Genomic DNA, 12,966 nt, shown 5'->3' with positions numbered 1-12,966 from the left:
TTGTAAGAGTTCTTTATATATTCTGGTTAATAGACTCTGATTGGATATATGATTTGCAACTTGGATATATGATTTCCCAATTCTGTGGATTTCCTTTTCATTTTCTTGGTGATATCTTTTGAAGCACAAAAGTTTTGATGAAATTCAGTTTTTTTTGTTGTTGATTGTTTCTACTTTTGGTGTTATAGCTAAGAAACTATTGCCTAATCCAAAGCCATGGAGACTTGCATCTATATTTTCTTCTAAGAGTTTTATAGTTTTAGTACTTACATCTAGGTCTATGATCTATTTTGAGTTAGTTTTTGTGTATGGTATTTATTTTGGAGAGGGATAGGTGGTGCTCTTTTTTTTTTTCTTTTCTTCCTCTCAAATAGGTGAACATATAGGATTTTCTTAAAAGCTAAGTTACATATTATGTCATGTAAGATAGATAATTTTATTATGTATTTGTTGGATCATGTAATGGTATTTTACGTCAGCATTCCAGATAGCTGCAATTTCTTTAACATCAAATGGCTGTGAAATTGCTGATCATTTTTATCCTATTTGAGTCTTATTCTTCTCTCTCAAGGTTTATGTTAATTATGAGATTAATTAGCAAAACTGAATTAGGTAGATTTTATTTTCGTTAACCTATTGGTATTTCAACTGAATCATGTACTATCTTTTTCTAGATTAAGAATTATAAATTCACTGTAGAACTATGCTTTTAATTTTTGAATTTTTGATCATTGTTGCCACCCACACTTTCCTAATATGGCATCGATTTCTCCTGTTTTATCTCTGGGAAAAATCATTAGAGAAGTTATAATAACATTAATCTTATAAATAACTAGGGATTTTTCCTTCAGGGTTAGTTTGATTTATTACAGGCTACAAGTTTGGAGGGTGGTTATAAATCTGACCTACTGAGAGCTAAATGCTAAAGGCTCAGGTAAAAAGACCAAGGGCGGTGGAGATGGGCGACTCCTGGATCCTTTGAGGAGAAAAACTGTAAATTTGGGCAGAAAAATAAAATAACATAAGCCTGAATTAATGTAAAACTTGGAATTATGTAAATAATGTTGAAAGCATCCTATGATTTTTACTACATGTTTATGTTAATTGTACTTATTCTTGATGAGTAGAAAAATTCCCAAATTCATTTCTTGATGATTGGAGGCAGATATAAAGATAGAAAAAGTCCTGGTCATCACCTTCTCCTCCAATACAGAAGAAGCATTAATCCTGTTTTTTTGGGGGGTGGGGTGGCAAATTTGACTTTGTTTAAAAATGATTCTTACTGGTGCCTATCAGGAATTATTTTTCCTTATTAGAGAAAAATAATGTCAGCCGAGGATAATTATAAGGACACTCTATCTTGTGGTACATTGTATATTTTGAATATAGGTTAAAACTGGAAGAGAGTAATACTCCAAACCTTTAAGGACATTTCCCTTATACTATATTCAAATGGAAGAATGAGATGACAAAACATGGAACCTGTCTATAATGAATTTAGTAAAGGAAATATAAGTAACTGTAACATAAGGCAGAATGTGCTCGTTGCTTTAAGGCATTGTGGGAGGTCAGGAAGGCAGAGATGAATGCTTTGAGGGGAGAGAAAGTATCAGAAAGGCTTCCTGGCAAATATCACAGCATCCTTTAACTAGGCTTTGAAAGATACAGAAATTAGGTAGAGAAATGGACTTGTTGGCAATGAAGTGGAGCTAAGGAGGAAGTTAGATGATCAGAGGCACAGAGGCAGAACGGCAGCAGAACGGCAGCAGAACGGCAAAAGGCATGGAAGTCAGGTGAGTGGGAGCAGCTCCCTTGGGCCAGGATGGAGGCTGTGTGAGGAATGGTACTGCCGGAGGGACTGAGACACTGGTATTCTCAAAGATGCTAAATGAGGGGGGTTGGAGTTTATTCTATAAGCATATAAAATCTTTAAAAAATGAGCAGGAGAGTAAGGGATAAAGTCTGTCTTTTTAGGAAGATTACCTTAGTAGTAATATGTAGGATCGATTAGAAGAGATAGAGGTTAAAATTGGAGTGGCAGGTATGGAGGTTACTGAAATGTTCTATGCTAGTGTGCAGTAAGGCTTGAACAGAGGCAGTGATAAGAGTAGCTGAAAAAGGTAAATAGTTCCCAGTGGCTAAGAGGAATGGATAACTCTGTGAGAGGTAAAGAATTCAGAGGGAGAATAAATGAGGGGATATGTGTGGAGTGATGAAATATGAATATGTAGAGTCCGAAGTTCTGGTACATCTTTGGGGCAAGTGGAAATGTGTTAGAGCTCAAGAGATAAAGGCTGAAATATTAATGTGAGAGTCAGTTACAGAAAGGTGAAAGGCTTCACTATGGAGGAAGTTGAGATCCCCAAGGGAGAGGTGACAGAGGATAGAAATTAAAGAAACACATGCCTTCATTTCAGTTTTTTCCTCTGTATCGACCCAGTGACATACACAACCAAAAAGTTGTTTCTTTGAGGAATAAATCCCACTTGATTTTACTTATTTGTTAGTACATGTCCCTACAAATAGAATGAGAGGGAAATAATTGTTTTTGAATTCTTAATAATTTGGCAACCAAAAATTTGAGCACCTACTCCCATGAACAACACAGTAACAAATGGTTGCTTATTGCATTACAGAGTAGTAGTAGTAGCTACTGATAGTGCTTATCTAGTGCCAAACTCTGCTCTAAATTCTTTACTTATATTCAATCAGTGTAGATCTATACTGCACTCAAGGCAAAGGTAGCTAATGCTTCATTGTAATAGTGAAGAGTTTGTTTCAAAAGCATTCTTAAAAACATGCAAAACAACATTTTTAGGGGATACCTTTTAGTATGAATGTGAAAAACATGGTATATTTGACCATGTACTTCCTTAAAACAATTGAAATACATTTTTGTCTCCTCTTCTGTGGTTTAAAATGCCTTCAACAGGTTGAAAGAATTTAGATAATTTGTTTTACAGAGAGATAAGGGTCTGACATTTAACACAACCCCAGGTGCATGTGGTTTCTTAAAAAATGTCAAAAAGGTCACATGATCTTAGTGTACAAAGTCAGAAAAACAAGATCTTTTTGAGTGTCTTAACTGAAATGGAGCATAAATAAAAATTCCCAATATAAAAAGCAAGAAATTAATTATTATAAAACTACTTTTGCTTTCTATCCATTTTTTGTTATTGATGAAATTAATAACATCTTATTACATAATTTGCTAAACATTTTGTTGTAAGGTTTTTTAACCTGAAAGGCTGTATTATTATTTCCATACTGACTTTGCAAAGTGAAGTGTAGCACTGGGAATAATTCAGTGCTTTAATAAATACTAAAAAAAATTTTACATATTAAAGATTTGTTTCAAATGCTAATGCGGTGGATTTTTAATAATAGAAATCATTATTTTCTTTATGAAGCAAATTCATAATCACTTTCAAATCAGAAGTTGTAGCAATAAAAACATTTATATATACTGGAGTTTCACACTTAACATTTTTATTATAAATATAAAGAATGACTATAAGGAAGAATTCTCTTAGTTCTTGATGTTACATTCATTTTGAATATTGGTGGTTAGGAAGCTGAAACTAATAAGACTTAGCTATTGATCTTTTTTAGCATTGCTTATTTATCATAAATTACTCCATATTTGTTTTTTGATTAAAGGAATGTGGTTAAAAACCACATGTTGTAACAAAGGAGTTACTTAAATTTTTCTCTATAAGCTTTTTTGTTTTATTCTATAAGTTACTGTACCTGTTTCTTTAGCATTATTGTTGTTAAAAAAATTGTTTTATAAGCAGGAAATGAATAATCTCCATGTCCCAACAGGGAAGATAAGTCTTCTAAAGATTTATAAGGTTTATAAACAAGGAAATGGTGACACAGCTTACTTAATGGGGCAACAAATTCAATGTGAAAGAGGACATAAGAGTCCCTAGCTCCTCATCCTATACCCCAAACCATGCCTTTTACCACAACTTAAGGGCTAGAGTCACATCCTGTATAACTCAATGGGAGTTGTGTTTACTGAATTATTTCCTTGGGGGTAGATGTTTGTCATAGCTTTGTATACAATCAGGAAAGTGTACTTTTACTGAGTGTATTCATGAAGATTTGATAGTCTATAATTAAAATATATAAATTTACTTTTTTGCACAATAATTACAACTATAATAATGGAAATAAAGAAGGCACCTATAATTCTACCAAATAAGCTTTCCTCCCCTATTCCTTTACAGTCCTCACCAAGAATTACATTTGGAATATCTGAAATTTTGATTTACATTTTCTGGGGAATTTTGGAGATGTACTTTGAAGCCCAGGTCAGCTCCTGGCTACTCCCAGAGAATGTTCCAAGAGAATGTACTTACTAAGTATAGAAGAAGTACCTTCTGAGTTCAGCCATCTCATTGGCCATCTGTAGGTTCCTTTGATACAGGACAGTCCTAGATGTGGCCGACTGAACAGGATATTAAGACCCAATATAATATCTAACTTACACTGTGGAAGGAATACTTCAGGAGTTTTTTGGACTAGGTCTAATTCAGACTTTCTAAGTCCTGTAAACCACTGAGACTCGCTCACAGTTGAATTATGTTCTGGTTGGGGGGAAAATGGCACTAAAGGAGTAGGGTGCCACTTAAATACAGTGTTATCTTACTGAAATTTACTCCCTGTTGATTAGCATCAGCTGGGCTTCCTATTTAAATAAACAAATCTTAGTGATTGCTCATAAATCCTCAGATTCAGATTTCATTTTATTGAGAATGTAAATTCCTGAAGGATTTATTCATTTATTCACAGAAAGTCAACTGCTACAATAGTCTGACTTAGGAATCCTAGACAATGTTTAAAAGCTTGGTTTTGTAAATATAAATGGGTTAATATTTCATAGGGTAATTGTATATAACCTTCATTCACTTCCCTAATGAATAGGTTCCAATGAGTAGGTAACTGGGTCAGACAGTGGAGTACAGATAATTTAATGCTCTCCGTTGATAAGATATTCATTTTTTAAAAAGTATGCTCAAATAAAGTATAGCTTTCCAGAAGATATTATGTAATCTACAAAGTAATTGAGTTAAAAAATACCTAAATCCTATCTCTAGGATTCCTATCCTAGGAATTGCAAATTTCCTATCCTAAGAAATTGAAAACAGTGTGAAATTTAATGTTGTTTATATATATGGTGGGTAGATCAAACCTGTACCTTTCCCCTGGAAGTGGAGTCAGCTTTATCCTGTGAATACCTTAGCCTAACTTTCAGGCCAAAGCCACTGATAGATAGCAAAACCTTCCCTAACCTGATATTTACTTTGCCTTTTATGAATTCGTAGATGGGAGGGATAGGTTAATTTGGGGCAGGGTGAATTCTGTCCATTAGACTGTTGCTCAGGCAGCAGATGAGAGGAAGTTCTGTTGCCTGTAGTAGCATCAGGAATGGGAATTAATCTATTAGGTGAGTATACCATCTGTATTTTTGTATGGAAAACATAAATCAACTTATGCATAGAGTCAGTTTAAACACCGATGGCTGTGGTTTTGTTTCAGGGCAAATTATGCTCAGAAACGGAGATTGTCTTTGCCAATATTTTATTTAACACAGGCTTACTGTGAGAATTATAATAATTTCACAAGCCAGTAACATACAAGATAATGTCTCTTAAGAAGCTAATGAAGAAATATACTCCAAACCAATGATAAATAAAGAAAAAAAGTCCAAATTTAGTTGAGGTATACCTTTCTACCAGTTGGTTTCCTGGAGAGTTGGCCTAGTCAACCAAGAGCTGAAGGCAGAAAAGCGAAAGTCTGTTGCTGTTGGAGCACGTTGCTAGGGAACGAAGACTCAGGTGTTGACCGGCTAGATGATCTTGGCTGGGCTGCTGCACTGTTTCCACCATTGCTGGTAAAGGGTCTTATTCTGGCAAGAGCTAATGCCCCAAGGTCTTGGGAGAGCTATATAGATGAGCAGAATCGCCTTGCTGAGGCCATTCTCAGTCCTCACAGATTCTGAGTATTTATAGTTTAAATGTCCCCTCTCCATGGTTGTTTCTTCATTTGTTCTTGTTGATGAGCCCCCAGTGGTGCCCCTCAGCAGCTGAGCTACAGATTGCTTCATCAGTAACCTCAGATGTCCATGGTGACTTCCTGACGCAAAGCCTTCACTCTTACAGCAAAACAGCCTTCCTTACAAAAACAACTTCATTCTTAGATCAAAACAACTTCATTTTTGTTATGAACAAGTGGATTTAAAATCATGTCAAACCACTACACTATGGCTGTTGATGATGGGAAATGATAAATCATGACTTTTCTGATACCTCTTTATATCTTACAATAATGAAGTGTATTTATTTTATTTTATGTATTTCCATAGCACACTTGAATTCCTAAAAGCTCCATATTTTCTCAGCAAAGTCAAAATTAGTAAAAAATATAGTTTATCAGTTGCTCACAGTGGATTTTCAATGGTCAGTCGTAACCTGCTCTATGCTTCAGTATCTGGCTATATACTCCAGTTTGGATGGGCCATTGAATAGGGAGGAAATGAAATGACACCCCAAATTGCTTTTTTGATTTTCCTAACAATCTCCCTTTTATAAAGCATAATAATTAATCTTTATAAGTTTTTCTCTTTTCCTTTTTACAGGAACACCAGTGTATTCAGTAGCATGGGGCCCTGATTCAGAAAAGGTTCTTTACACAGGAGGCAAGCAGCTGATCATTAAACCTCTTCAACCAAATGCTAAAGTTTTACAGGTACTTCTCAGGCATTTGTAAATTGTTATCAGGGTCTGCCAGATTGCTAAGTAAGAGGTCACTTTCTTAGGTGTCCCTTTCTTCTGGGTGGTCTGGTTATAGTCAAGGCTTTTAAGTGTGTGGTTTTATCAGCCTTTGTTACAGAACAGGGACTATACAGTTATGTTTCCAACAAGGTTCACTTCCCCCTTATTCCAATTCACATTATACCAGTAAATCATAAATGTGTTTTGTGTTACTAAATTATTGCATGATTTGGCACAATAGCCATCTTTAAATTTAGCAGAGTCAACCTTGCATGTATAGATCTGAAACAAAGCAGGACTAAGTCATAAAACTTTTAACAGCTTGTTTAGGCTGTGGTTTTTTTTATCATTATCTCTATCATCTTCCTCCTCCTCCTCTTCATTGTCTGTTCAGTACCCTTGAGCTTTCTCTAAGACCCTAGAATTCTTTTAGTATTTTTAAAGTGGAGGGTGAAGTCAATGTAATATTTAGAACAAATTGGGTATATATAATTTTACCAATTATAGGGAAGCAAAATGATAGTGGCAGTTAAAACAGGTCAGGGTAGGACAAATTAATGGAAAACCTTTAAGCTTATGTCCAGGATTTTGATGTGTGATTTCAGTGTGAAGAGGCAGAATCATTTTCTTCATATTTTGATAATGCCACAGTATAGTGTGGGTAATAAGAATATAAGCTTTGGAGTTAGTAACCTAGGTTCAAATGTTCTCTTACTTTTATGTGACTCTAGGCAAGTTATTAAATATCTTAGAGCCTCAGCTTTCTTATCTCTTAGATGTATTGTTAATACTTACCTGATAGGATTGTTTTGAGGATTAAATGAGTTAAATTGCAAAGTGCATAGGACAGTGCATATAATAAAAATATTGAGTGTACACAATAAAGAATAGTTGCTATTATTGATGTTATGGTGTTATTATGTCATCTCTACCTTTCAGTCTACACCTAATAGGTTAGAGCCAAGGAAGCCAGTTAAAAGGTGTAGAATGACCACATCCTGGGTAAGGGATTTGGTGCTGGGAATTGACTGGCCACAGCAGGTGTAAGAGCGTTTAAGAAAAAGCATCAGGTTTAACAATGAGTAGACGTAGAATTTGGAGAGTAAGGATATAGAAATGACTTTGAGGTTCCCTATTAGTCACTTCTGTGTAGATTATGCTGTACATATTCCATACAGTCGTCATGCATTTATGTTTTTACTACATGCAGAACACTTTGCTAAGAACTGTGGAACAACAGAAAGGGAAGAATTTGGGCAAAGACAAGAAGCTAGGAAAGAGGACTGACTCTGACTCCCTTTAGTCAAAGTCCTTCCAATACTACTTGTACTCTGAAAATGTGCTTTGAAATCATATAGCAAAAGCAGGCCAGATGAATCTTTTAGTTTATAGTTATGTGATTTGTTAAGATACCTGTAACTAGGCATATATAAATGAAACTCAGGAAGATGCTTATATTACCATTGATAAATTAAGTTATGGTTTTGTGTCTTGGTAAAACCTTTGGCCTGGGAAGTAGTAGACGGAAAGAAAAGTCGCCATTGCCAAAATTCAGCTAGAGTGGAGAAGGGGTTAAAGTATAATTAGTAACAGTGCAAATCTTCTATTCCTTTTGGAAAGCTAAAGCTGCAGCAATTCTCCTTGGGCATAAACACATACTCAAATTTGGATTATTCACAAAAAAGAATGCTTATTTAATTCTTGCTTGTAGAATACAGTTTAAAAGTATATACCTCATTTCCCTTAAGTTTAGGGACTCTTGCAGAGACCCAGACCTGGGTTTCATAGTGAGGAGACTTCTGTTTATTTAGTCATTCAGTGGGAATGTAGTGCATATTTACTGTATCCCAGGCACTATGCTAGGTATAAGGTATTCAAAGTGAAACAACACAGTTCCTGCCTTAGGAGCTCACAGTTCACAGGAATTTCACAAAATGCCTAATACATTAAGAAATAATTGAAAACTGTCTGTGTATTGTATGTAATATGTAAATATATGTCATGGACAACCAATATCCTAAATTAGAGTATGAGGAAAATTTAAACTATATTTTGTTCCTAGCTTTTGAATGTGCAAAATTTTATTTTTGTCACTTTAAAATGAAGCTCTTAAGAATCTCTGCATGTGTGTATCTATATATCTATATCTTGTTATTTTTGTGTTTGCAATTTATTTCAGGACATTGCATTAATTTAGCAGTAAATTGTGAAAATTATTGCTTTATCAAAAAATTTGTTTTTGACAGTATGTCTTTTTATGTATCTTGAATAAAACAAGCTATGAATTATTGCTTATTCTTAGGGCTTACTTGACCTAATTTAATGGGTTTTTTTTTCCTGCATACATTAAGAATAATAGATTGGGAAGGATATGTAAAGAGAAAACCCTTAAAATCAGTCACTCTTTAATACAAAGTTAGTTGGCTCAGACATTAAAATGTACTTATAGTCTTCAAGAAAAATTAATTCTTTTACAGTTATATTATTCCGCTTAAACCTAGTGAAAGATTAATGGCTTTTAATTATGTGTGTGGTAATAGCTAAATGAACACATAAATTATATTTAAGAGCAAGAAGACATCCATGCTTACTTTCTAGGTTGCCAATTTTGGGGTGACATATAGATATATACACAAATATGTATGCATTCGATATATGTATAGAATGTAATCTGTGGAAAACTTATTGTTTTATGGTAAATGCAGCAGAAGTTTCTCAGAGTGAGTTAGTGAGTACTCCAGGGACATGAAGGTAAAGAGAATGAAGCTTAGGGGAATGTGCAGAAGAGAATGAAGAGAGCACTAAAGAGGATGTTCATGTAGTAGAAGTTTTTTTAAAAAAAGAAAAGAATTAGTAAACAAGAATGAAGGCAGTACCAATAATGGGATCAACTGCAAAGGGAGCAAAATTTGGATTCAACTAAGTTTTGGAGTATATAACATATTCATTCCATTATTATCACACAAATGTCAAGCTTGGAATAGTTCAGCAAGTGATTTTCCATCTGGAGTCCAGGCAATTCAGGAAATTTATAAGGATGTGAATTATGTAGTGGATGTCATAGTGCAAGGTGCTTTTCATTAGTTTAAATCGGAAATGAAACAAGCAAATAGGTTATGCATAATGGTTATGAAAGGAATATAGGAGTCTTCTCCACGAAGAGGACAAGAGAATCATTAGAAAGAGGCAAAATGTCTTTTCTTATTTAAAAAACTTTTCAGTGCTCTTGAAGTTATAATTAATATCTTATTTTTTCTCATAGTGGAAAGCTCATGATGGCATTATTTTAAAAGTAGATTGGAACTCAGTCAATGATTTAATTTTATCTGCTGGTGAAGACTGTAAATATAAGGTATGTAATATTTGAATAATGCTTGAATTTATCACTTGGCTGAAAGAATTGGTTTCGATGAAAAGTATTTAGCATATAAGAATGTTCTTTTAGTCCTTCACTTTAGCCATATCTTTTAACTCCTATAATTTAGCAAATTGTTATTTTACAATTTTCAGTGGTATTTTGAAGTGTTGACTTTCTCATTGGCCTATTTCGTTGACCTATAGAATTTGATTTAATGAGTAGCAACATGAATACAACTCCTAGTTTTAGTGACTATTTAAATCAATTTAAGTTTTAAGAAGTCAATCTTACTGGTTTGTTAAACATTAATCAGCTTCAGACCAAAATAACTTGTGAGGAAGAATAAGATTTAAGGTAACTATAGTTTGAGGAAATTTAATTGAAATAAATACTTTCAGAGAAAGTTGATAGAGCACTTATTGGACAAAAAAAAAAAAAAAGCAAAAAGCTGAACATCTCAAAACTTTATTATTAAATTTAAAAGGATTTGTATAAATATGGCTGATTCACTTTGGTGTACCTCAAAAACTGGTATAAGAGTGTAAAGCAATTATATTCCAATAAAGAGCTTAAAAAAAATAAAAGGATTAAAATGGGTAGGTTTTATGATTAATTAAAGAGTTAGTAAAATCTGAAATTATCATGATGTTACCATAACATTTTTTTGAAGATCTTTAGGTTTCCAGGATTACAGCTTCCCTACCTCTACCCCACCTTGTTAGATGGTAAAGACATGTAATTGGTAATATGATAAAGTGATGACTTCTGAATCTTTACTTGATACTTTACTGGAAGGCAAACTTGCTTGTAATAACGTGGTGACTGTTATAAAAGATTTTTAAAAATTTGCTTTTGTAGGTATGGGATAGTTATGGCCGCCCTCTGTACAGTTCACAACCTCATGAGCATCCTATTACCTCAGTTGCCTGGGCTCCAGATGGAGAATTATTTGCTGTTGGATCATTTCATACTTTACGTTTGTGTGATAAAACTGGGGTAAGTTATAGTGGTGAGCAATCACAGATGTGCTGTCATAAATGTGATAATGCACAACACACCTGGTTCTCAATCTTTAAAAAACATTTTCCATGATGCATTTGACTGCATCTCCTGGTTTGTCTTCTCAATATACTGGTTCAATCAATTCCAGATTTATGGGACCATGCAAACTCTTTAAGTTCAGTTGGAAGGTTGGGTATATTCTCTACTCTCTGTCTTTTTGGAAATACTTATTTTAAGCATGATTGTGAAAGATGGCAAAGTGTTAAAATTTATGCCCAATTAATATAGAGAGTTCAGTTTTGAACTTTTTTTTAAAACTGTCAATATGTTTCATACAAAAATTTTGGTTGCATATTTTTGGTAAGGAATTGATAGTAAATTTTTTAAATGGTCATTTTAAAACCAAAGAATTCACATTTGAATGTGTGTGAGACTGCGCTCACAAGAGAATATGCCCTCTATTTAAATTCTGTTTAGAACTTAGGCAAACAGCCAAGCTCAGCAGCATTTACCCACTGCACTTGAAGAATGAATTGCTTCATCAAAGTCTTCCAGAGGCGGCAGCAGTATGTGAGTGGGACTCTTCCATACCGTTCCTAACTATGAGGAGATCACATAATTTTTCTGTGGCTTATTTTTCTCAAATGTAAATCAAGACAGTTAATTTAGAATTCTTAGAGCTTTATAAATGACCTGTTAAGTTTTCTGGTTACTTGTTTTTTATCATATGATGTATAAAGTCCTCTGTCTGACTTTGGAACTCTCTGAAACCTGATGCCATAAAACCGATTGTCTTTTCCTCCCCGTAACTCTCTAATCTGTATCTGTGCTCAAATCAGGCTCAAATCTTCTCTGCCCTCACTAACATCCTCATTCATCTTGTCTTTTCAAGGAATGCTCTCACCTCATACTTAATGAGTTCTTCCTATTCTTTAAGGCCCATGTCATATTTGACTTCTTTTCATGATAACTTCCATAGATAAAGTTTATCTATTTTTCTAACTTCCTCTCACCTAGATCTCTTCTTAGTTATAATATCAGAATATTAAGTTAGATCATCTCATATTCATCTGATTTTCTATCAATGATTCTAAGTCTATGGAATATATACTCTCATTTTCACAATTTATTATGCTCTTACACTGTCCATTTTAGTTTTATGTATATTATTTTTGACTCCATAGATAGTTTATAAGATTCTATAGTTTAATGATTCTCTATTATCTGTACAACAGAGTAGATACTCAATAATTCACTAATAACTCAATTTAAGCATAATTTAAATTTGCCATTTTGATAAAAATATTTAAAAATTTTCAAAATTTGGGGCATTGAATTGATCTGAATAACTGAACTAAAGATTTACTTAATTAAACACCAGACCTATTTTTAGAATGTTAACTATTCTGGAAAGTAAATTTTCTAAAAGGATTTTGTTTTTCCCTTGTTTAACTGAACAGACTGAATATATTGTAACAATTTTTTAGGACTTGAGATTAACATTTTAAACATTTTATTTTAGTCAATAGATATCAAATATATACTACTCATCAGAGAGCATTTTAGAAACTGGGGATGGGAAGATGTAAAGATTTTCACTCAAGTTGTTGACAGTCTAGTGGAGAATCAGACTATACGACTGTATAAGTGCTGTACAACAGGTTGCTGTGTGCGAGCACAGTGAAGGAGTGGCAGAGCCTAACTCTGCCTTTGGGACATTGACTGAGAGCTGAGGCTTGAAGAATCAGTAATTCTGGAGATATGTGTGGAGAAGAGAGTTGTAGGCAGAAGGAACCCCTTGTGCATCAAAGTATGGTGCTTTTT

The 12,966-nt window shown here is 33.9% G+C and overlaps 1 protein-coding gene across 4 annotated transcripts in view; it reads left to right on the top strand.

Annotated features, from left to right (window-relative positions):
* Nucleotides 1–12,966, top strand: part of IFT80 (intraflagellar transport 80) — a 111,949-nt gene that overhangs the window by 31,690 nt on the left and 67,293 nt on the right. For all 4 annotated transcript variants that reach the window (XM_057737841.1, XM_057737843.1, XM_057737842.1 and 1 more), the window contains 3 exons: nucleotides 6,647–6,756; nucleotides 10,045–10,134; nucleotides 10,999–11,136. In XM_057737841.1, the coding sequence (XP_057593824.1) occupies nucleotides 6,647–6,756; nucleotides 10,045–10,134; nucleotides 10,999–11,136 (338 nt within the window). The remainder of the gene's footprint in view (nucleotides 1–6,646; nucleotides 6,757–10,044; nucleotides 10,135–10,998; nucleotides 11,137–12,966) is intronic.

The sequence above is a fragment of the Hippopotamus amphibius genome, chromosome 6 (genome assembly GCF_030028045.1).
Source record: "Hippopotamus amphibius kiboko isolate mHipAmp2 chromosome 6, mHipAmp2.hap2, whole genome shotgun sequence".
Lineage (NCBI taxonomy): Eukaryota > Metazoa > Chordata > Mammalia > Artiodactyla > Hippopotamidae > Hippopotamus > Hippopotamus amphibius.
Note: the sequence above shows the minus strand (reverse complement) of the source record. Positions and strands in the feature narration are given on the sequence as shown.